This window comes from Spea bombifrons, chromosome 3 (genome assembly GCF_027358695.1).
Source record: "Spea bombifrons isolate aSpeBom1 chromosome 3, aSpeBom1.2.pri, whole genome shotgun sequence".
Taxonomy (NCBI): domain Eukaryota; kingdom Metazoa; phylum Chordata; class Amphibia; order Anura; family Pelobatidae; genus Spea; species Spea bombifrons.
Window position 1 is genome coordinate 105,507,106 of NC_071089.1, and position 23,151 is coordinate 105,530,256.

At 42.7% G+C, this 23,151-nt stretch overlaps 1 protein-coding gene across 1 annotated transcript; it reads left to right on the plus strand.

The window, feature by feature from the left end:
• The first annotated feature begins 18,885 nt into the window (after positions 1-18,885).
• Positions 18,886-22,946, plus strand: LOC128484262 (C-C motif chemokine 13-like). The gene is made up of 3 exons (XM_053460593.1): positions 18,886-18,980; positions 21,399-21,519; positions 22,414-22,946. Exons 1-3 carry the CDS (start codon positions 18,914-18,916, stop codon positions 22,574-22,576), a joined length of 351 nt encoding a protein of 116 aa, XP_053316568.1. The 5' UTR covers positions 18,886-18,913; the 3' UTR covers positions 22,577-22,946.
• Positions 22,947-23,151: the final 205 nt, after the last annotated feature.

Sequence of the window (23,151 nt, forward strand, 5' to 3'; positions counted from 1 at the left end):
TCCGAAAAGTGCCCTTAAAAAGAAACTTAGCATAACTCTTATGACTCAAAACTGATCTGCTGACACTCACAAGATATTATAGGAAGTCTGATTTACTGTAGACCCGACTGACTCAGGGCTCTCATTGACTGAAGAGAGGGTTGCAGTTTTGTGCATGGATTGAGAGAAATGCACTGCAATCTCCGAGGTTTCACTTATGTTTCTCTGATGAATGAACTTGGCTTCAATGGAAGTTGGAAGTAATCTTACTACGAATGAAGCATAAACATTTCCTTTCAGGAGCTGAATCAGATTCTAAATCTAACGTAGGCGCCACTACTAATGCTTACGTTCAGGACCAGATTGGGGATAACAAGGGGGCCCTGGCACTTGAAAACCACGTGCGCCTAATGTTGTAAGTGCAGGCAATGGCTGGATATGACAGGTCACTTGTTACATTTTGTGCTCACGTAGTGTGTGGCTGGACATACTGGGTGTGTACGGAGCGATGTCTCACATTCAAGAGAGTGGATTTAATGTTTGCGATAAAGCAGCTGTTAAAGGGAACCTAAAAATAGGATCACATGTTCTGGTGGAAGTTTTGCCCTCTGTGTACCTGAATAGTGTTGTAGGGTGCAACAGCCAGCAACCTCATTGCAATTAAACATGTTGGGGTCCTTAGTAGCCCAGTAAGATGAGGTGCTACCAACTTAGTGATGTATCTTTGGGGCCACATATGTATAGTGGGTGCAGGAACAACAACCTGTTTGGGGCCTAGTTCTTTACATCACCAGGCACCTGTGGTGACATGCAAAACCAAGTTCCCATTGGCCCTTGCCTCCCCAGTAACTAACATACATACTAGCAAATATATTTACACACTCTCACACTTACACACTAAAGCTAACACACATAATTACACTAACACACACTTACACATTCATGCCAACACACACCTCCTTTAACATACACAGATATTCATACACACTCATGCTTGCGCACACTCCCTATGCACACTCCACACATATGCACTCACTCTAACATACGCACACACACATATATACATAATCATTCACTCCCTTACCTCTTGGCTTTGTCCACAGCCTTCTTCCTGGCTGCTGGCACACACTGCGTGGGCAGCCTCGCTTTTACCGTTGGGTCATGAATACATTCCCCAGCTCTCGCATCTCTGAGTTAGAGTTAATTATGTCCATCTATCTTTAGGTTAAAGTATATACATTGTGCAGGTAACAGGACATACTCTGGCCCATTGTGAAAGACTTCCTCTGATCTGCAATACCAACATCTTATCGGAGACTGCACCATCTGTAGATGTCTGTCTCTAACCCCTTGAGCAGGTGGCTGCATTGAGAGGCCATGTCATTCATATCAACTCCACAGCCAAATGCAATTGCAATTAACAAATAAGTCAAGGCAGATAATAAATATGGCATTAGGGATGTCCCCATAACATTGGTGTTGTGTTGTATTCACATACTACAACAAATTATGCTCTCTTCATGCGTCCCTAGGCACTGCAGGAGAGATGGCAGAATACATCAGAATGAAGCTGATAACTAACCAGCCTGTGACTGTAAGTGGAAGTAATGATTTTTGCTCAAGGTAGCATGGAATTTTAGCTTCTAGTGATGAGGTGGGTGACCCAAGCAAATTCCTCTTAAATATGCTTTTCAACTGACAAAACATTAACCGCACACTCTAGATCTTATCAGATCTGTTATTTTAACGTTTCCTTTTATGTTTTGTCACCTAAAAATGACACAAGAGTTTTTTTTTGTGTCTATGACAACAAAATACCACCTCTGCTTTTTGTCACATGTAATTAAGTGACGACGCAAAAAATAAAAACAAATGATGCAAAATGTAACTTATTTAAAGAATAATTTCTGGAAAGGGTTTAGGCATTCAATAGCATTAGGACATGTGTTTCTAATATTGCATTTAGCACTGATGCTAATAATAATGAAATATTACTGATTTTACTGATACGAAAGGGCATTTTGCAAGGTCTCATTGGCCATTCCTGCAAGTGAAGTCCTTTTAGGATGAACTTTGTAATGCATAGTATGAAACTCACCTACAAATGCATGGTTCAATTAATATCTGTAAATGTTCTGATGTCTATATGGACAAATAGGTTGGCCATGGTACCAAGAAATATAATAATAACGGCTGGTCAATAATTACTGGTGGTTTTTAACAAAATAATTAATAGCACACGTCTTGTGGTCTCTGCACCTCTGTGCCAGAGATCGCAGGCACTAGGGAGAGCAGGACCCCCTCTTGCCCCTTCCTAAAAAGGAAACAAAGGGACCCTTCAAACCTTGAGGGCAGCCCTGGTCTCATACATCAACTGAGGGTTATTCCACATTTACGTACTTGGTCATCCAGTAAATTAAAATATTTTTGGTGACAATTCAGTGATTGTTGGTTTCATATATCGTTTCTATACAGCCCTGCTTTTTTGTCTGTTTTATGCTTTCCAAAAAAATATTGGTTTGCTTACAGCCAAGGGACCTCTGGAGTCCCTAAGCAAGAAGGGTTATATGACCCTGTCTGCCTTAGAGGATTTCCCCCTCTTTCCCCTTTCCTTTTTACCAATGGGGATGGAGATTGTCTGGTTGTCCCCCCTTTGGGATAGGGGTAGTTTTGGCAGGACAGATGGCAGAATGTAGGGAATAGGGTACAAAAGTTAGAGCGCCAACTGAGGGTTGGTTGGGGTATGTTAGTCTCTTGGGGACATTTGTTGGTAGAAGGTTCCCTGTTTAAAAGTTAATCTTGTGGCGAGCCTGATATGGAAAAAGGGCAAACTGCTGGTTAAAGATGATAGATGGTAAAGTTATAAATGAGAAAAAGGGGACGCAGTGTTAGGGAATACCGCTAACCCGACCCACTGTGCTATTGAGGGACAACTGGTGCCATGCAGGAGGGACCAAACTAACGCTCCTGAGATTAAGACTTTTAATACAGTTTAGTCAGGGGCACTACAATTGCCTTGATGGAGATGTTAACTATATGAGAATGTTAGTTAAAAGTAGGATTGCTTGTTGTTGTTAATTTCCCAAATGCCACAGCCACTTCAACATCCAGTTTTACCTGAGGTTCATTATTTTACAAATGTGCATGACAAAAGGCGCTGTCACTTGTGTCTGGGCTGTGCAAGGGTCACTTTATGTACACCTAAAATTACTTTTACTGAAATGTCAGAATCCCATTTCCTTTTTCAGGGTAATCATTTGTCATATTAAGGAAATGAACTTTCTCAGAACTCGTGAAACATAATTATTTCACAAGCAAATCAGACTGATCATGAATTTGGAAGCCATTAACATATGAAGGAGCGCTCCGGGATTGACACAGAGGCTCTAGGTGAAGTGCTGCCTCCCGGGGTCTCCAGGTCACTCTCGTCTTTCTCAGGGAAAGGGGGTTGTGTTTATCCATGCAAACTCCCTTCCCAGTCCCCCCCAATGAAAGTTATCCAGGGCTATCCCTGTAATTGTCTGTGGCTAGTCTCACCCGTCACATGTCTAACCAGAACCCTCAGAAGAGGTAGAGTCTACCCTGGGAAGTTCCTGTGTATGGACATTAAAAGGTAATACCAGATGAGTTGTATTACAGAGTAAGTTTCAGATAGGTACCAAGTATTATAATAGAGGGTCTCCGTAATGAGGACCCACCTCTTCGATCAGCAAAGCTATATCTAACGGCATGAGACAGAACATAACATAGCTAGTTACAAGGATACTGGCAGCAGCACTTCCATCAGGGATCTCTATTAGCGAACATCCAAACAATGTAGCGTTCAGTGTAATGTTTCCATAGTACAGGAGGCAGACGCTTCATCTTTACGGAGACCCCATTCATACAGACTGTGGGGTCTTCTGTTAAACAGGCATTTTAGGTTCAGCCGTTTCAATTAGATAAAGCGTTATTTCCTATAATAGCAGTCGGCATTAGTTCCCCATACGTCTTACAGGGAACAATATTTGCTGGCGTTAATTACAGCTTTTAGCAACATGTTTTTTGTGTAGTCAGCATTTAAGAAAAGTTAAGTTTTACTTTTTGTATATCCTGCTCTGCCACCATTGATATTTCTTTGGATCTTAGTTAATCGAATTAGAACAGTTGTGCAAGTGTAGAATAGAACCAAATTAATTTAGGCACTGAATACATAATTGCGATGTGGATATAGTCATTGTACATTTTGCAATATGCAAAAATGACAACAACAAAACAGACTTTTGCACTTTATCTCTGCATGTGTGATAATAAATTTGTATTTGGGGGAAAATGGTTCTGCAACACTTCCGCGATAAAAGAAAAAACACTCAAGCTACACATTCTAAAGTGTGATATAATATTAAAATGTTACCCCATTCTTTTTTTTACGATTAATTGCCAGCAGTCACTGATAAGCTGTTGCTGCAGAAACTCATGCTTCCCAACTGTCCTACTTTGCATGGCACAGCCTCGATTTTGCCGCTCCATGCCGCAGTCCCACCGAGCTCCACCTCTGGTCTGCTTTTTGGGGACAGAGGTAGAGCTCGACACCAAGACAGCAGAAATTCAGGATGAGAATAATGTGGTCCCGATTTTATTCTGGGATGTCTGGGACACCAGAGAATGCATACTGAGCATGCCCAGAATTGTACTCATGCTCAGTAGCTCTACCAGTTTGAGTGACACTCAACCTCCCAAGCTCCACCACCAATGTCCCAATACGCCAGGGGCAGAAGTTGGGAGGTGGAAGAAACTGAAAGTGCTACTTAAACATTTCTATGTTGTTTTCATATATTTAATAAAGAATAAAATGAGAGATTTGTTAATGTTTTTTTGCTTAAAATACTAGAATTAAAATTAGTGTTTTGTCAGCACCTATAATATAAAAAGCATTTATACGCATTATTTGCCATGAAGATTGTAGAATGACAGATGAATATGGGCACTGCCAGTCATCGTGATCCGGCTCATTTAAGACATCAATTTGTGTTCACAAATACATTTTGGTATCCATGGCATTTGCTACAATACATAGTTCAGTGTGATCATGATACAATCATTAGTCACATTTTCAGTTTTACTTCATTTACTCTTCAGCGACTATTTAGAAATATGTTTGTGGTATAATATATTCACCATACACAAGTCGCTATATATATTTTTTTATTGGAAACAGAGACAGCAGATAAGAAACCGATTCACGAAGACGTTGTTACCAGGTACAGGACACTGAATAGGTAATCTCTCTGACTTTTCCTGCAAAACGACGTTGCTTGACACCATATCATGCATGATTAAATTAGTGATATTTCTTTAAAACCAGGGGCACTTCCATGCTCCTAGCAAGATGCCCGCATCCAACAGTTTGGTGCCACATTGCACCTGCAGCCCCCACTTTAACGCTACTCTTTAACAATTTTTCTTTTAGTTTGCATGGCAACCCCCCTCCCCCCACAGCTCCAGTCGTGAAGCTTAGCCCCGCCCCCCGTGGATCTGCTGACGTCAGGTAACTGATACACTCTGGGGACTCCTGTGCCGACAGGCAACCCTTAATTTGCCCGTCCTGGAATCCCCAGACCTGACCTGCCATCTCCCATGCCGGCTGGCTGTAGGACTGATGACCGCCAGTGGGGCAATACCCATAGTGCTAGAAATATGCATTAAGAAATACCTTTCTTGCCCCCAAAGTACAAATATAAACAAAACAGTGTAGAATGTAAGGGGGGGGGGTGTACGCCCTTATAAAATATCAGGGTTTTTGTAGACGAGTAAAAGATTTTTCAAACAAAAATCAGAAGTGTTTTTCTTTTCTAAAACATATGACCAGATCGAAATAATAGTATCTAAAGAAAACCCTTCTTGTCCTGAAAAATATATAAGTTGGAACCATATATCAGCAGTTTTGAAAGGAAATAAAACTGTAAAAGATAATAAGGTAGTTAAGGCTTAATTTAACAGGTATGAAGACAGCTTACACAGGGTTTTTATAAATGAGTCCAATGGCTGATCTTTACCCTTGAAACCCTTCATTTGAAGGTATTGTACAAAAACAGTATTATGGATATAGAAATGAAAATAAGGGAACAGCTCCAGAGTGCTGCGATAGATCTGCAAGCAATGATGTATTCATAATATTCCCGTGTAGCATAGGTAATTCTGAAGCACGTGATTACAGAAAAGCATCACTAGGTGGCAGTATTACATCACACCGGGAAAAATGAAAGATACGTCTGTAAATCACAAACTGTATGAAGGAAAGAATTGTGTGGTCTTTATGAAACAGGATCCTGGTATGCAAAAGATACACTGTGGTTGAAAGTGATAATGGAGATATACAATGGGATAAACCGAGATAGAATTAGATAGACAATGAAGGTGATATGTTCAGCCGATCGGTGGCACCATTCAATGCAGAGGGCAAGTCCGGCCATATGCCCAAGTATTAAATCGACAAACCACGTTTGCCGTAGAAATGCTCTGTCCAAAACACATTTACAGAAAGGAAAAGCTTAAAAAGACCATGAAAGTATCACAAAAAGGAGCCCCTCAGGTTGCAAATGCTGTCTAAAATCCTTGTTATTCTACACACCTTGGTGCCTACACGTAGAACTGCAAGTAAAACACACAAAAGTTTTGGGTATTGGGACAAAATTCAGAGCAGCCCATGGGGGGATTGCTTATTCTGTGAGTTAAGAGTTCTAACATTGTTGAATTAGTTGATTCTTGGTAAATGTATTTAAAAATTTTGCATTAACACAAAAAAGCACAGACACAGCAGAAGTCCAAAGCTGTTGCCAAGAGCAATGTAAGTAAAGGTTCCCCTTGGCAGTAATCTCTGCGCTCTGGTTGTGAGATTGAGAGAGGCAAAGAACAGTCCCGTGGTGAGGAAAACATGTTTTTTGAAATAAATTTGTATTTTTAGCTGCTTAATCACTCTGTTACAAAGTAATCAACAGTCTGTGTCAAGCCAGATATAGGTGTCAGGAGTTTGTATAACCTGCTACACAACACAGGAATAACAGGATTGTAGTCAAGGCAGGCCAAGGTCAGTTAGACTGGAGCAGGACTCAAGGGGTCAGGATATAGCGAAAAGGCAGTAGTAGAATAAGATATAGCAAGCTTGTGGACAAGCAAGGCAAGGGAAGAGAAGGGGAAAAAAACCGGGAAACCGGTGCAGGACTTAGAACAAGGCAATATCATAGCATAACACAAGAGACTATAGCTCGCTCTTGCATGGGCAAGGGCCACAAGGACAGTGAGATTATTTAAGGGGAAGGAAGAAAACACCCTTCGATTAGAATTGGGTGTGTGTTCTCCTTTAGAGTATGGGGCAGGAGTAGCACGCACATGAAGTTCCATTGAGGATTTCCACCGTGTACAAGCAGCAATGTATACATTTGTTCCTTCAGCGCATGTTTACAGGGGTCTGAATAGAAACCAGTTTTTGCTGAGCCAGTGCTCAGCCGAACAAATCTCCTGCTCCTCCTCTCATTGCAAATAACTGGGTGGTGGGCAAATGCATATGGGCAGATTCTTTTTTGCCAAAAATGACACAAAGGAAATTTAAATTTAAGGCCCCTCATTTAAGATACTGTAGATGTGGCTTGGGTTTGTTATGAGCTCCCTCTCATCCGACCATGTCTGGCATCTTCCTTAGACCCACAAAGGCTTGTCACCCGCCATACTAATAAACAGTATTGACTATTAAATACTCGCTGGCAGCCTAAGGCCTGGGGGCAAGTCTAGTCTAGTGGCCCATTGCACCACCAAATCCGCCAACCATCCATGCCTATCTTTTCCTGATTTTGTAATGTAATGTGATGGGATTGGGAGTATATCAGTACGCAAAAAAAAAAAAAAATCATACACGGAACTCCTGAAGCCACAATTTAGTGTGATTCAGCCTTTTTAGATATGCAGACTGAAATAGAGTAAATAACACAAAACCTTTACTTTTAATTTCATTGATTTCTGGGCCTATAAAGTTTTGTCTTCTGAAGTGACTACAAATTCAGGAGGGTGTTTTATCTCTGGATAACAAACAAACAGATAACAAACACACACTGGGACAGGCCCTGCCACACCAATACCCAAAAACACACACCAGGAAAGGCTCTGCCACAATGACACCCAAACACACACACCAGGACAGGCTCTACCATCCCGACACACACCAGGAGAGGCTCTGCCACACCGACACCCAAACACACTCCAGGACAGGCTCTGCCATCCTCACACACACACACCAGGAGAGGCTCTGCCACATTGACACCCAAACACACACCAGGACAGGCTCTGCCACACCGACACTCAAACACACAACCAGGGAAAGTTCTGCCACACTGACACCCAAACACACACTGGCACCCAAACACACACTGGCACCCACATCTGGATGGGCTAAGCTACCACAATAAAAAAAATATTTTCCAAATGCTTTGTCATTGACCTCCCTGTTTGTGTCTTTGTCCCCTTGTGTATGGCCCCCAGCCAGCACCCCCTTGTGAATTAATGCCCCCAGCCAGCACTCCCTTGTGAATTAATGCCCCCCTTTAGTATCATGTCAGTCCTGGCACACTTATTGCATCCACAGGATCAGCCTAACACCCAGATTGGAAGCATAGGACTTGCCACCTTTGCCCCCAAACAACCTGCCTGTGGCATCCTAGCCTCAAACAGCCTCTCTGTGTCATGCTTTTCCCCTACTTACGCATCCATGCTATCTCACACACGTATTTTTTCATTTACTCATTCACAAACATTCATTCACTCATTCATATACTCATTCAGAGATACTAATTCATTCCCTCAGTCACGCATACTCGTTCATACCTCGGCCCCTGCAGAGGTGATCACGGGGGTTGTGACCCCTGCGATCATGGTTGCTGCAGACTTCTGTCCCGCATTAAAGACAGCCCTGGCGGTCGTGCACGGCTGTTTTGTTTAGATTTATGCAAGCCTTGGGGACAATTGTCCTCTGCGCAGTCCGCCCCTAAAAAAATGCCCCATCTATTTACATTTCCAATGCTATCTATCTTACTAGGATACGTAAGACACCAGACAGTAGTGCATGAAGACCTACATATCTTGCTGGAACAGTTAAGTGTATATATGTATACGTATCCCCTGCTTTCTTAGTGATGTAACCGCATAGTTGTATTGCTTTGGCAGTAACATAACTTCCTCAGGAAATTAGACACATCCTAAGACCATGTTAACGGAAATGGCCACTCACTTAAACAGTGTGGAAACTGTGACATGTAACAACCATTATAACAAAAATATTCACTAGTTCCGATTTTGGTTTGAAAAGACATTTGGTTCTTTTTATAACCATAATGACATTTGGGCTTTTATTATGATTAAGTTTATAATGTTTTTGTAACGAAGATTTGTTTCTAATTCAGATGAGCATACAGTGGTTAAGTAAGGTCCTTAATGATCCAATAAACTTTATCGTTGGTGAAATTTTAAGAAAACTAAATTTTACCAATTTTGGCACGTTTGGCAACAAGCTGCTTTCTCTCAAATTTGGAGGAAATATAATAACTTCCTCAACAGAACCCAGAGTTATTATTATCATTTGCTGGAACATTAATGGAGAAGTATTACTACACAAAATACTGGAATGTATTTTAGAAATTTCCCCATGTGGAATAAAATAGATTGTATTAGTTATTTGGAGACTTTTACATGATCAGAATTATTAGTTCAGCAAAACACAGAGCCATGAGGGGGATTCAGTAGCAGAGGCATACAAATGTAGGGACTATAGCTGTTAAAGGGAATTAAGCCCACTGGGGGGGGCAGAATGGGCTATAGTGGTCCTTGACTATTGTGCAGAGGATTGGTAGGCTTTTGGTGGGAATTTAGGGGGAGGAATTGAGGGGTAGGTTATTTAAGGTTCCCAGGCTTGGAAGCCAATTTTAGATAGCGTGTCGGTATGCACCTTGTTCTGTCTCTCTGCTCCTCCATCTCTTGTTTCTTCTCTCTCCCCCCTTTGTTGTCATTTCGTCACCCCTGCAGGTTGCCGGATGGACCCTGATGTGGAGCAGCTGCTTGCCAGTGTGAGGAAGGCAGGGTTAAGAACAGCTGATGGGCCCTGTGCTTGAGCCTGTTCGGGGTCTGGAAGGCAGGCGAGGAGGATCCGTCCACTGGTTTGCTTGAGTCCTGGAGTCAGGGCCCGGAGAAGAGGAAATGACAACATTTGGAGCAGGACCAGGTCAGAGTTTTCTGGGACGGCGTCCGCTGCAGCGTTTGGGTCCCGGTTTGACTGGTGGTGGCAGCAGAGGTCCCCGCTCCCTGGATGGAGCAGCAACAGCCGGACGGAGCAGGGGAGGAGGAATCAGCGTGGTAGGCCTCTGGGGCCTAGCAGAGGCCTGCGTCTGTAGTTGCCTGGCAGGGAGTCACCGGAGGTGGAGGCTAAAAGCCAGAGAGGAGCCAGATGTAGGGTCGGCTGCACTCCCAGCAAGGAGGGGTCAGCAGCAACCAGGCGAGTACCCGGGGCAGTAAGGGGTGCTGGGCAGTGCTCCGCTGTTAGGGAAACCTGGGTTCAGGAGCAGGAGGTGGTGCAGGGGGGAATTCCCCTTTTCCCAGACATCTCAAGGTGAGGTGGGGGATTGGATAATGTCAGGGGGTCTGGCAGTAGGTCAGGTTCTCCTAATGGGGTTTGGTTAGGTCTTGGTATGGCAGCAGAGCTTTGGGGTCCCCGCCTGGGTCGTGGGGGTGGGGTACATGGGGGTAGGCCCAGTCTGCCTTGGTCAGTGGTTAGTAGTTTGGGGGTCGGTTCGGTCTCTGGTAGGTTTGGGGGTGGTGGGTACTACCGCTGGGGTTCACGTGGGGTGGGGTAGTAGGCACTCAGTTAGGATGATCAGTGGGGCCTCCATCTGGTCTTTACAGGGGCCGCCTTCTCATACTTCCTCTCGGCGAGGTCAGTCACCGAGGGTGTTAGCCGGGGAGCTTGTTCCTCAGGTGGCTCTGGGGACAGGAGTAGCGGGCTTATCGGGATGGGTCGGCGGGTTCATGGTCCTTGGCAGCACAGGTGTTTTTCTGCTTCTGCTTCCAGTAGTCAACAGAAGGAGGAGGATCGAGGGCAGCAAGCGGTGCAGCCCGGAAACGTGGCTTCGGTGGCAGCCACTCCGTGGGCTTCCTCAGCTGCAGCACAGGATTTCACAGCCCAGCGGTTCGGCACAGCCGGGGGACCGATTGGTGAGTTTATGTTGCAGCTGCTTAGCCCTTTGCCGCGGGCGCAGGAGAGGAATGGGTTGTTAGAGGGGTTGTTAAAGGGGGTTTCAGGCTTTAGTGGAGGCTTGGGGGGCAAAAGGCAAGGATTTGTCACACAGGGGTGCGAGGAGTGTGCTCAGGTCAGTCTGAGGCTAAAGAGGAGAACTTCAGTGATATCTAAGCCGAGTCTAAGCCGAGTCTAAGCCGAGTCTAAGCCGCTACGGTAAATAGGTGGATGCAGAGATTCTGGACGACGGGTTTGCGCACGGATTTCCCATTCCCTTTGTACCAAAGGATTTGCTGATATTGTAGCGCAACTTGAAGTCAGCTTATCCTGAGGTGGTGCGCAATAAGTTGGCCAAGGAAGTTCAGTTGGGCAGCATGGCTAGCCCTTTCATGAAGCCGCCGTTGGTTGGGTTTCGGGTGTCCCCCTTAGAGGTGGTGCGGAAGGAGGCAGGCTGTCACTGCATGGTTCATAACTTGGGCGACTTTTTGTGTGCAGGGCCCGGGGGCACAGATGGGTGCTTGCACCTGTTGCACACGTTGCAAATGGTGACTGCTTCCTTCCTGGTGGTATTCCATTAGCTCCAGATAAGACTAAAGGCCCTACTACCTGTTTGTTAGAACTGGTCCCTGGTGTAGTGTTGGTGTGCTCGGAGATTATTCCGAAGCTTCATTGGTCCCATGCTAGGGATAGGGCGGCTATAGAGCGTAGCCTTGGCAAGGTCAACAAGCCGAAGGGGGTAGTTGTTTGGCATGTTGCCTTGCAAGAGTTTTGCCCTAGCTTGTTTATTAAGGATGGGGTGCATCTCTCCGAATTGGGGCTTGATTTCTTTAATTTGGCTATTACAGAGGGGATAGAAAAGTCCTTGTTTTTTCTTGGGGGGGGCATCCGGCTTAAGCTGTCAAGGGATGGGCTCTTGATAGCAGCTTTTTAGGTATCCAGGGGGTTAATGTCATGGTAAGATAACTGTTGGTAACAACCAGTGGGGGGGTTCTAGGCTGGTGGTGCTTGGAACCTCAGGTCTGAGTGGGGGCGTTGAGATGTGTCCCTTCCCTAGGTGGTATTTGGCTCTGGTATTCGATTACTTGGCAAGCTTAGTGGGTTTGTTGTATATATATTTACGTGTTTGTGTTTTGAGTCAGTGTCTTTGTTAACGCACCTATGTTTATTGTTTTCAGGTTTTGGCGTGACAATGACTGTATGTATGTTGAAAAGCTATTTTTCTTGCCTACTACTCTGTCAGTGAAGAATATAGTCTTTTCAGGACTGTCTAGGACACTGAATAATATATATACTGTGCATGTGCAGCCCTGCCAGTGAAGCTACAATTCATAATGAGAGTTTTGCAAAAGTTAATACTCATTTGTGCTTGGGAGTAAGTATGTGAGATTATAGAATAAGTGCTATTTACAGATAGGAAACAAATCTCTTCCTCCCCCATTCAAGCCCACACCAAACCTCTCTGTGAATATCACCTGGTAAAATCGGGGTAAAGGCTTTAAAAGGCCTATTTTTTCCACATACAAAAAAACTACATATATACCGCATAATCTTACTGATTAAAAAACGACCCCCCAAAATCTGAATATTCATTTAGGAAAAAAAGAAAAAGCCTGAAGATGACCCTATAGGAATTTTTTTTTTACTAGTAAATATTAATTCACATGTAAACTACCGTATTGGCTCGGATATAGGCCGCCCCCGTATATAGGCCGCACCCTAAAAGTTTTTTTCTTTAAAAAAGCACCAAAAAAACATGCTGCCACTCTGTCCCCCCCCGAGATATGCTACCACTGTCCTCTCTCCCCGAGATATGCTACCACTGTCCTCCCTCCCCGAGATATGCTACCACTGTCCTCCTCCCCCCGAGATATGCTACCACTGTCCTCCCTCCCCGAGATATGCTGCCACTGTCCTCCCTTCCCGAGATATGCTGCCACTGTCCTCCCTCCCCGAGATATGCTACCACTGTCCTCCTCTGCCCCCCCTCAACTTACCGGAGCAGACTCCCGGGTGTCTTGCGGGGCCGGCGGGGGACATCTACGCAATACAACGGCACCGGAAGTTGTATATGCGTATTGCGTAGATGTCCCCCGCCGGCCCCGCAAGACACCCGGGAGTCTGCTCCGGTAAGTCCGGGGGGGACTTCCCCCCCCGAGGGAAGTGCTGGCAGGGGAGGCTGTCTGAGCGTATCGGGGAGTAGGATGCAGGTCCCCTGCACCGCTGCGGGGGATCTGTATCCTAACCCCGCTCCCTGCCCGGCGCCCGGGACTGCATGTCCCGGGCGCTAGACCCCGAATATAGGCCGCACCCCCACTTTAAAGACTTAAAGTGGGGGAAAAAAGTGCGGCCTATATTCGAGCCAATACGGTATTTTTTCATATTTAATTAAAGCTGTAATTGAGAAAAACTATTTTTGTTTGTATTTCCTTTTATATAGGATTAAAAAAAATAAGAGATAGGTCAGATAGGTGTACCTGAGAACTCTCTGGGTTTGACCCAGAGATTGCCGGGTGAGCGCTGCTTCTCTGGGTCAAGACCCGAATCCTCCGGGTCGCGGGAGCAGGGCCCTGCTCCCTGCCCATTTTTCCTTTAAGTGGGTTAGTTTCCTGCTGCGGTCAGCAGGAACGCCCCCGACATCAGTTGAAACTCCCATGACGTCAGCAGGACCGCCCACTGACGTCCGCTCCCACTGACGTCAGCGGGACCTCCCAATGACAACACGGGACTGCCCACCGACAATACCGCAGTCCTGGCCGCATCCCGCAAGAGAAGGCTCCGGGTAGCCGGAGTCCAGAAGAATTCTTACCAATTAGTAAACCAATATTCTAATATTCTAATATTCTAATTACAAATATTAATTGTCAATATATATATATATATATATATATATACACAGAGCAACATACTATTTAATAATTTCATATATGGTCTTTTGAACAAGTTGTTAACTTGTTAACATATATCTGATTTTTGGATTTTTTTGTATACACAAAAAACCTCATCCTACTTAAGAGGATTCGGAAGAAATTCTGACCACAAGCACATGACACAAAAAGAGAGCATCCCTTTAACATCACAGAGCTTAGGAGGAAGTTTCTTCTAATATCCTGAACTATTTTCAGCTGTGCAGTGGAAGAGGAAATCATGCGGCTAAGGGAAATCCTGAAATTACAAAAGTTCAGTTATTGCAAAATGCAAATCATCAATGCTTTTATCAAGTGATGTTTACATAAGATTGAAAGAATAGATGAAAGATACATCAAAGATTATGGCTGCTCTAGGGAACCAGACAAATACTTAAGAAGTGTGTTTTTGATTTTATTAATGGTTATATGCGATACATATTTAGTTACCTGAAATAACATTGAGGAGGAGGGTTAGTATGCGTCCGAAGTATGAATCATTAATTTTGGTAGACTGAACTCTGCTAATAAAGTTACATATTCTTTTGGCATCAGATCATTGTGTGCTTTGTAAAAAAGAAGAAAAAGGTAAGGTGAAGGCAGAAGCTTATAGAAAAGAATATGAACCCTAATGAGGGTAGAAGAAATAAGTGGAGCTGGTACCAAGAAACTGCACTGGGGATGAATAAGTAAGGTGTGCACTAGAGCAGCCAACACATGATTTATCTACCTGAAGTCGGCTCTCGCTTTGGCTCTGGGATCTCGGTGGGCTGAGGTCTGATCCCCATGTGACTGTGTGGAAAGTGCTCCTATTGATGTTAATTGGAACGCTGACTCAGCACACCCTCCATTGACTTCAATGTCATATCCCAGCGCTCCGTTTCTCAATGAAGTACTGGCATGAACCATTGGCTGTTATGGATGATCCAGGGCGTGGGGCCCCACTAGTGCAAAATTAAAAAATAAAATCATCATAATATTTACAACCTAGTACTTGTTGATTAATTCTTAACTTATTTAGTTTTCTTTCCTTTACTAGTATTTGTTATATTAAATTTACCGTTATGGGCAAGGACAAAAAGGAGATCTGATGTTGCTGCCATTCTTTCATACCTAGCCTGTTTCCACAGAGTTTGTGTAAGGGTCAATAAACAGCAGGCAATGTCCAAGCGGTTTCAAGGACCCTTAGTTTAATGTTTTCTCTGAAAGTAGCTGTGAATGTTCTGTTGATGTGCAGCAGTGACCGCAGGGTGCTTTTTGCAGACTTCAATAAACCATCGCAGTTTTTGTTTCTTGGTGTGATCTAAAGGTTTTCTTTTTATCAGTACAAAGTAAGCTGTAATAAAAGTAAGCAGATGGCACTTTACCCTTGTCAAAATGAGTATCAAACTTTCTGATTTAAAAGTATCTTCACTAATACTTTTTCACTAACATTACACACGGCTAGGAAGCCCACTGGCAGGGCACACGGCTAGGAAGCCCACTGGCAGGGCACACGGCTTGGAAGCAGCCGGACAGGTAGGTACGTCTGGGACACGCCAGAGTCTGGTACACAAATCAGGATCATTGAAGTAGCCAAGAGTCATACACGGAAAACAGATCAGAGGCAGTAGGTCAGTATACAGGGCCAGGAACACAATGATCTAGCAATGAGGCTAGGCTGATGCCTGGTTTATATATTTTTTTTTTTATCAATTCCGTTTATTGCAAAGAGAACCACAACGGTACACAGTCACAAAGTGAATGAACATACGAGGAACACAGGTACAGACATACCCAGATATACAAAACATGATTTGAAACCATAGCAGAAGGTCATAGGCAAAAAGGCATGCAGTACAAAGTACCCGTAACCTTAACGACAGAGTGACACCAGGTAAGTAGTACAATATGCGGTTCAATTAAGAAAACAAGAGCAGTGTATGCAAAGGCCTATGTGAATCGAGTAGGTACTGGCAATATTCGAGTGCACACCGCCTCAGCGCGTAAAAACACAGAATGTGAGGCATTGATCAGAACAATCAAACAATAAACGACAAAACGTGAGCGGCATCGACAATAATGACAAAAATGAAAGCAAAAAATCAAAAACAATAGGGGGTAAGCAATCAAAGGTGCAGGAGAGTGGGCCTATGCAGAGTAGGGAGAGCAGAACACTCAGAGAGACGGCGGGGCATCCACACCCACTATGGCAGGGAACCTCGGAGACCGGAGGAAGGTCTTCCAATGAAACCAGCGCAGTTCATGCTTATGCGACAAACCCTTAGAAGCCATAACCAAGGACTCCATATGGCAAAGAAAGTTTACCTTCTGCAACCACAGCCTAATCGGAGGCGTGGAATGTGATCTCCAGAGCTGAGGAATCAGGGCCCTGGCTGCGTTCAAAAAGTGTAGGGTCAAGGAACGCTTATAGCGACCAATCGGGATGGGAGGGGCCTGTAAGAGAACCAGCTGAGGCGTCAACTGGTAGTCCGGGTCACAAACCTCTTTAATAACCGCAAACACCACAGACCAGAACGGGCGTACCAGGGGACAATCCCACCAAATATGAACATAGGTACCCGCAGACGACTCGCAGCGCCAGCACAACGCAGAAACCTGAGGCATGAACCTATGAAGTTCCACAGGGACCCTGTACCACCTGGTGAGTATCTTAAATGCCAGTTCTTGCGTCTTGCTAGAAATGGACCCCTTGTGTGTAAGGTAAGCAATGTTGCCCCACTCCTGATCCGAAAACTGAAGCCCCAACTCACTCTCCCAGAAGCTATAGTAATATGGTTTGGTCTTACAAGTGGTGTCCAGCAGGGCAGTATACAAAAGAGACAAAAGATGAGGGGTCTCCTTGCCAACATCACACAGAGATTCAAAGGTCGTGAGAGGACGCAGCACCCGGGGATCGCGGAGCAAGCCTGAAACAAAATGCCTAAGTTGGGCATAAAAAAAATTAAAGTGCTTAGGAACAGGACGGAGTTTACAAAGGTCAGGGAGCGGGCGCAAAGAGGAACCCGCGAGGACATGATGCAGCTGGAGTACAGACGACCCGGCAGGCAACAATGCCCCCAAGCGTGCCAGAGACAGACCCGGGACAAAAGCCGGGTTATGCGAGACAGGCGTGAGGGGACCAGGATGAGTAAGGAGATGACCCCTGGATAGGACTCTCTTAAGAACCCTCAAGGTAGGCGAGACGGTAGGGTGACGTGGGATAAGCAGGTGGCGAGACGGCTCAGGAACCCAAGGGACAACTGAGATATGATGGGCAAAGATCGAATGCTCCATAACAACCCAGAGTTTAGGCGCAAAGATGGACCACTCTACAAGCCGCCGAAGATGGGAGGCCATCCAATAAAGCTCAATGTTCGGGAGCCCCACACCACCCGACAACTTCGGTCTAGTCAGATGAGAATAAGAGAGCCTAGGGGATGCCTGGTTTATATTGACCAAATGAGGGGCAGGTGATTCAAGAGCATTAGGGAAGAGCATGGTCCAAGGAAAGGCACAAGGAGACCGTGATACAAGATCCACATGGTGGAGTAGTGGATAGGTGATCCACCTAGATTCCACAAGGTTGCAGCTTTGAACCCCTGTGGTTCCTGACAGGTTCTTATCTGCTGTCAAATTCTATGTTTCTAATTTCACCTTACCTGATTTTGCTCCTCCACATATCATGTTTATTAGCGCTACTTAATCTGTATCATCATTCTACTTGCGACTCTTCCCTCATATCTGGGAACTCTCTGGGCTTTTAACCCCTTAAGGGGTCATGCAGTGTTCGCAGCAGCAGGGGCATCTATTGACAGCTTGGGCTCCCTCTGTTAGCAGAAGACAGCATCACTGGCTTCCTACTAACCAATCGTGTGTAACGGTGTGCCGCACAAGTGCCGGTACCCCGTTAAATAAGGAATGCTTGATTTCGCGATTGGCAAATTGATATATAATTTGTGTGGGTAGATCAAACATGGAAAAGGGGAATCTTGAATCTTAAAACCACTTATGGTAGAAATGCATAATGCTTATGACAAAAATGTATGGTATTTATTGTCTTAAAAAGCTTTGGTAAGGAAGGGGTTATTAGCACTTTTGCTATCTTGTTTTCAAGCATACCCCACACACTTATATTAACCAGTCAAATTAAATATTGGGTTTTTTTAGAAATCTTACAAATGTAGGTAAACCATCATTCAGTATAATTTTTTTATAATGTTATTCTTTTTTTTAGTTTACTTTTTTTCATGAAACAAAATGTGCCACTCATCAAGGGGATGCCACACTGGCACACCGAGGTCCCAAGTGTCCCGGTAAAGAACAAGAAGTTAGGGAAACATGGTGAGAGAGAATGAGGGTGTTAGTATAAGTAAGAGTGAGTGAAAGTAAGAGTGAGTGAGAGTGTGAGAGAGTAAGTATGAGCGAGAGTGTGAGAATGTGAGAGAACGTTAGTAAGAGTGAGTGATATGTGCTGTATATATTATGATGTAGAAATATGTTTCTGAAACTGTAATTTTACTTTCTTTATTGAGTGCTTCATAGAAACCTTTACATTTCCACTAGCGGTCTGTGGTTTGTGCTTTCTGTTGCCTTATTTGTACTTGTCCACTGCTAGAAATACTTAACAAAACTTCCCACTTGACTATGAGGGGCTTAGGATGTAGGTGGACCCTTTAAACTTTACAAGTCATATTTTCCACCTAGTGGAAACCTTAATTGTTACCTTCCCAGCCCACTATCTATAAAATATTCTAACAATACCTTCTTCGTCTCTTATTCTACTTAACCAAGCTCAAGGATGAAGTTCTTCCGAACAGTGATTTTTATAATTTTTGGAGCCATGTTATTGGCTACTACTAGTCAAGGTAAGCCTGGACTTATATATACAATATATACCCGTTTGTATCTACTCACAAATATTAGTGTGTGTATACGGTATATACATAAACAGTGTATGTGTATATATATATATTTTTAGAGAGATATAGATATGTCACAACCATAATGAAGTTGCTATTTTAATCAGAGTTTAGTCTTTAGTGGACTTTTATGATCTATTGATCTATCTGGTGTTATCATCATTATACACTATATATATATATATAAATATATATATATATATATATATATGGAATCTGTTTTCAGAATTTTCTGGTGTTGCACAGGCATAGTATATATGTTGAGAAGCAAGTGTCTTTATATGAACTGAAACCAGTATATCACACAGTGGTGAACCCTAGGTCTCTTTAACCCTGCTCATCCTCATGTGGTTTTGATAGGATGGAGACATTGGGGTTCTGACTTCTTTTCTTGCAACATTTATACATTGTGAAGTTTTACATTAGTAAGAGTTCGGCTGCATTTCAGAATCATATGGATTTAATAGAATCAGCTTTCCAATAAATGAAATAAAGTGATAGAAAGCCACACAGCTTCAAATAACGGTACCTATAAAATAAGGAATATTCCTGAATAGTTTGAAACTTTGTCACTGCTACACACACACATATATATATATATATATATATATATATATATATATATATATATATATATATATACCTGCTTAGTAAGTAGTTGCAAATGTAAGGGATATTTAGATATTTAGAAGGTGAAGGTGGCCGGATTTGGTAAATGTTTATATATGAGTGGTGGAGAACAGACCAAAGACAAATATAGAGCAAGGTATATGGTAGAAATTCACCTTTTGCTTTCGCAAGTGGAATTGAATAGCTCATCATGTTAGTGGTTACATTTTTACCAGTAGTTTTACCAGTAATTCTTGGGTTCAGCTACATATTTAAATACCAAGTGGCTCCTCCAGAACCATGTCAGATTATCAAATAATAAATAATACATAAATTGGGTCAGATGAAATGCAGACATAGAGTATTGCACATTGTGAAATCCATCCCCTTTCACTGTGTCTTAAAATTCCATTCACTAAATCAAAGTTCTTTTCCGAGAAAGAGGATCTGAGCAGTCATATGTATGGATGACTCATTGAGAATCCTCTCTATAGGGATCCTGTATATGGTACTCTACGGTGATTAGGAAGACGGAGGAAAGTTGCAATGGCAAATGGCAAACATTCAAATGGTGACACATTTACAAACCCTGGTAGTGAAAGCTTACAGTCAAGCAATATTAAATACAAGCACATAAAAGTTGAAAAGATACTAGTTGCAACGCTTGGAACATTGCTAACCTCTATACCACTCTGTCTTACCGCTATTACCACTAAATTGGGTAATAGTAAATTATTGTCATTTTCCTGCAGTAAAACCCTGTATTACTAAAAAAGCATTGCTGAACAAAGCCACAATTCGTTAATTTGTGTGTGTGGGTTGGAGAAAGCAGGACTGCGTTAGTGCCGGTTGAACCAAGACAATGGAAAGCCTACTCTATGATAAACATGAACACAGGAGGGGACATCGTGAAATTAATACTATTGTAACCGCCTAACGGCAAAAACCTTTAATTCAAGGTTCATGTCTGCCCACACTGTAGCTTTTAAGTAACTAAATTCGCTCTGTTGTGGTTGGTTGCAGCTTCGTACTCTGTATGCTTTGCAGTTAGGTTCGCAGAAATGTGTGAAACCTGTAGGAGAAAGTTCTCCAGGCCCACGATACAGAGAAACAAACTGTTAATTACACGTTGCCTATATGTAAAGGTCTCACTTTCCCAGGTATTATAATTTAAGATGAATTGAATCACCCTCAGGAATAATAGATCCTGATTTGAAACAGGTAAATGTGTCAGCATGCATTTATCAGGCTATAGAACCACCATGAGCACTGGTAAGAGATGTTGTGTTAAGAACAAAAGAAGCGCCTGTTTTTAATCACTATTAGAATACAGTGCTTAACTTAATATTTAGATACTTTATTTTAGATACTTCCACCTGAGTCTTTTTTCTGTCTCGCTTGGTTATAAGAACAGGTAGATAAATTAGTGTTGTGCATTTTATAACAGATCAAATTGTATGGATCAAAGAAAACACATGTGCTTGAGTGAGGACTATGGTGGGCATCAAGGTGATATTTCATTAGCAGGCTGTTTAAAATTGGCTTATGGTCCCTTTGAACCCACAAAGTAAGGAATTAAATGTAATTAACATTTAACTGAATGAATCTGTTTTATAGCCATTATGTCAACTATGAATACATTATAATGTTTGCTTTTTGTAAGTGAGTAAGCCATGATTATATTGAAGATACTATCACATTATTAGCATATAAGCATAACTATTGTCCTCATTGTTATACTTTTTGTCTTATTAGCAATTTTTGGTGGCGAAACGGTTTCAATAAATACCTGTTTGGATGTGAAATCAACAAAGGAGCTCCCGGTGCAGATAATTAAGGGATATACCATGCAAACTAAGCCTATTGAAGCAGTGCTGTAAGTATGGGATTACAAAAAAGTTATTGAGATGACTGATGTACTGTAGGTTCCCCTGTGGGAATTCAGGTGGTGTCTAATTAGTCCCTCGATCAGTTAGAGAAAACTAAAAGAGCGTCTTATTCTCATATTGGGTACAGAGGATGGAATCCTTAAAATTTACAGAGTATGTACTATATATGCTGAGAACGTCTGTGAATAAATGTACCACTGATATATGGAAAACTTCTGACATCTAGTGGCATTCAAGTATTTTGTAGAGGCACATTCACCGAAGAGTCGGCTACATGCATGTAAGGGGACAAATCTAGTTAAATGACCCAGTAATAAAGACATGTGGGAGCCAATATGCTCAATGTGCACTTAAATTCCTGCCCAAAACACATTTACAGAAAGATACTATATAGAAAATCAATAAAACATGTAGAAAATTGATATAGTCATTGTGGAAATGCCACCTAACTTCCATACTCTAGACATTGTGGCGGTTACATTGGCGTTGAATTGCTTTGAATCTATTACCCCAAATGGTTAAATCTGACCAGAGGGCAGTTGACCCCCTACCCCTTGCCAGCCCTCCCCTGGAGATATTTACTACAATAACCCATTTTAAAGTGAGGCTTAGCTGTACATATTGGAGATAATATTGAATGGCTAAACCATTTTCCAATGTTCAGACAAGTCACCCAGCCTTCTAACAAGCTCTCCATAGTACTAAGTCAAAGAAAGCATAATGTTCTCACGAGCACTCTGCCAAACTTCAGCATGCATGGGATAGAAGGGACATTATAGACATCTCAGCGTCTTACACAATGCAAATTAGCGGCATATTTCCATTTATCTTTTGTTATTTTATAAAAGGCTGCCTTTTAACTTTATTTTTCTTCTAAACAGGTTCACCACAGTGAGAAACAGACTTATCTGTGCAGATCCCAAACAGGAGTGGGTAAAAAAGGCTGTCGAATCATTAGACAGGAGAACAAGAACACCATCAAATCAAAAAAAGACACCTGCCAGAACACCCAAAAGGAAAAGGAGAAACCAGAAGGCCATTTAAAGCATTTTATGCCCAACCCAACTCATCCTTAGAGCACCATATGAATATCGTTCTCAATAATAACACAGAGCCACTATCGCTGTTTAAATTACCGGTAGTTTCACTATACTGTTTGGATTTATAATCATACTCTGGAATTATTAAAAATGGGTTACGTATTTATTCTGTTCTATAATGTTCTAAGATTGTTTTCTATTGATGATGGCTACTGAAAATGGAAAATATAACATTTTGTGGCACCCTAGGGTTGACTGTGGAATGTACCTTTGTACCACTGGAGAGACCTTACTCGTCATAGTACTACCATACTATATTATATGTGTTTACTGCCATGTAAATATCACTGAGCCAATAAATCCCCATGCCAATTTCATTTTTATTGCCACAACAACCAGATGATATATTCAAAACTACTACTCTACCGACGGGTTTCACATTAAATAACGGTATGCTCCTGTCCTACATAGAAATCACACACACGAAACACAAAAATGAACTAGAAGTTATAGTAGGAGAAATATTGTCAGACTCTACCAAACAAACATATAAAGTGACAACAGAATATAAAGCCCTTT

Bases quoted from the DNA above. Each gene is read 5' to 3' on its own strand.
- LOC128484262 (XM_053460593.1), top strand. From the start codon at position 18,914: ATGAAGTTCTTCCGAACAGTGATTTTTATAATTTTTGGAGCCATGTTA. The intron at 18,981-21,398 runs GTAAGCCTGGAC...TTGTCTTATTAG, and splicing joins ATTGGCTACTACTAGTCAAG to CAATTTTTGGTGGCGAAACG. The intron at 21,520-22,413 runs GTAAGTATGGGA...TCTTCTAAACAG, and splicing joins AAGCCTATTGAAGCAGTGCT to GTTCACCACAGTGAGAAACA.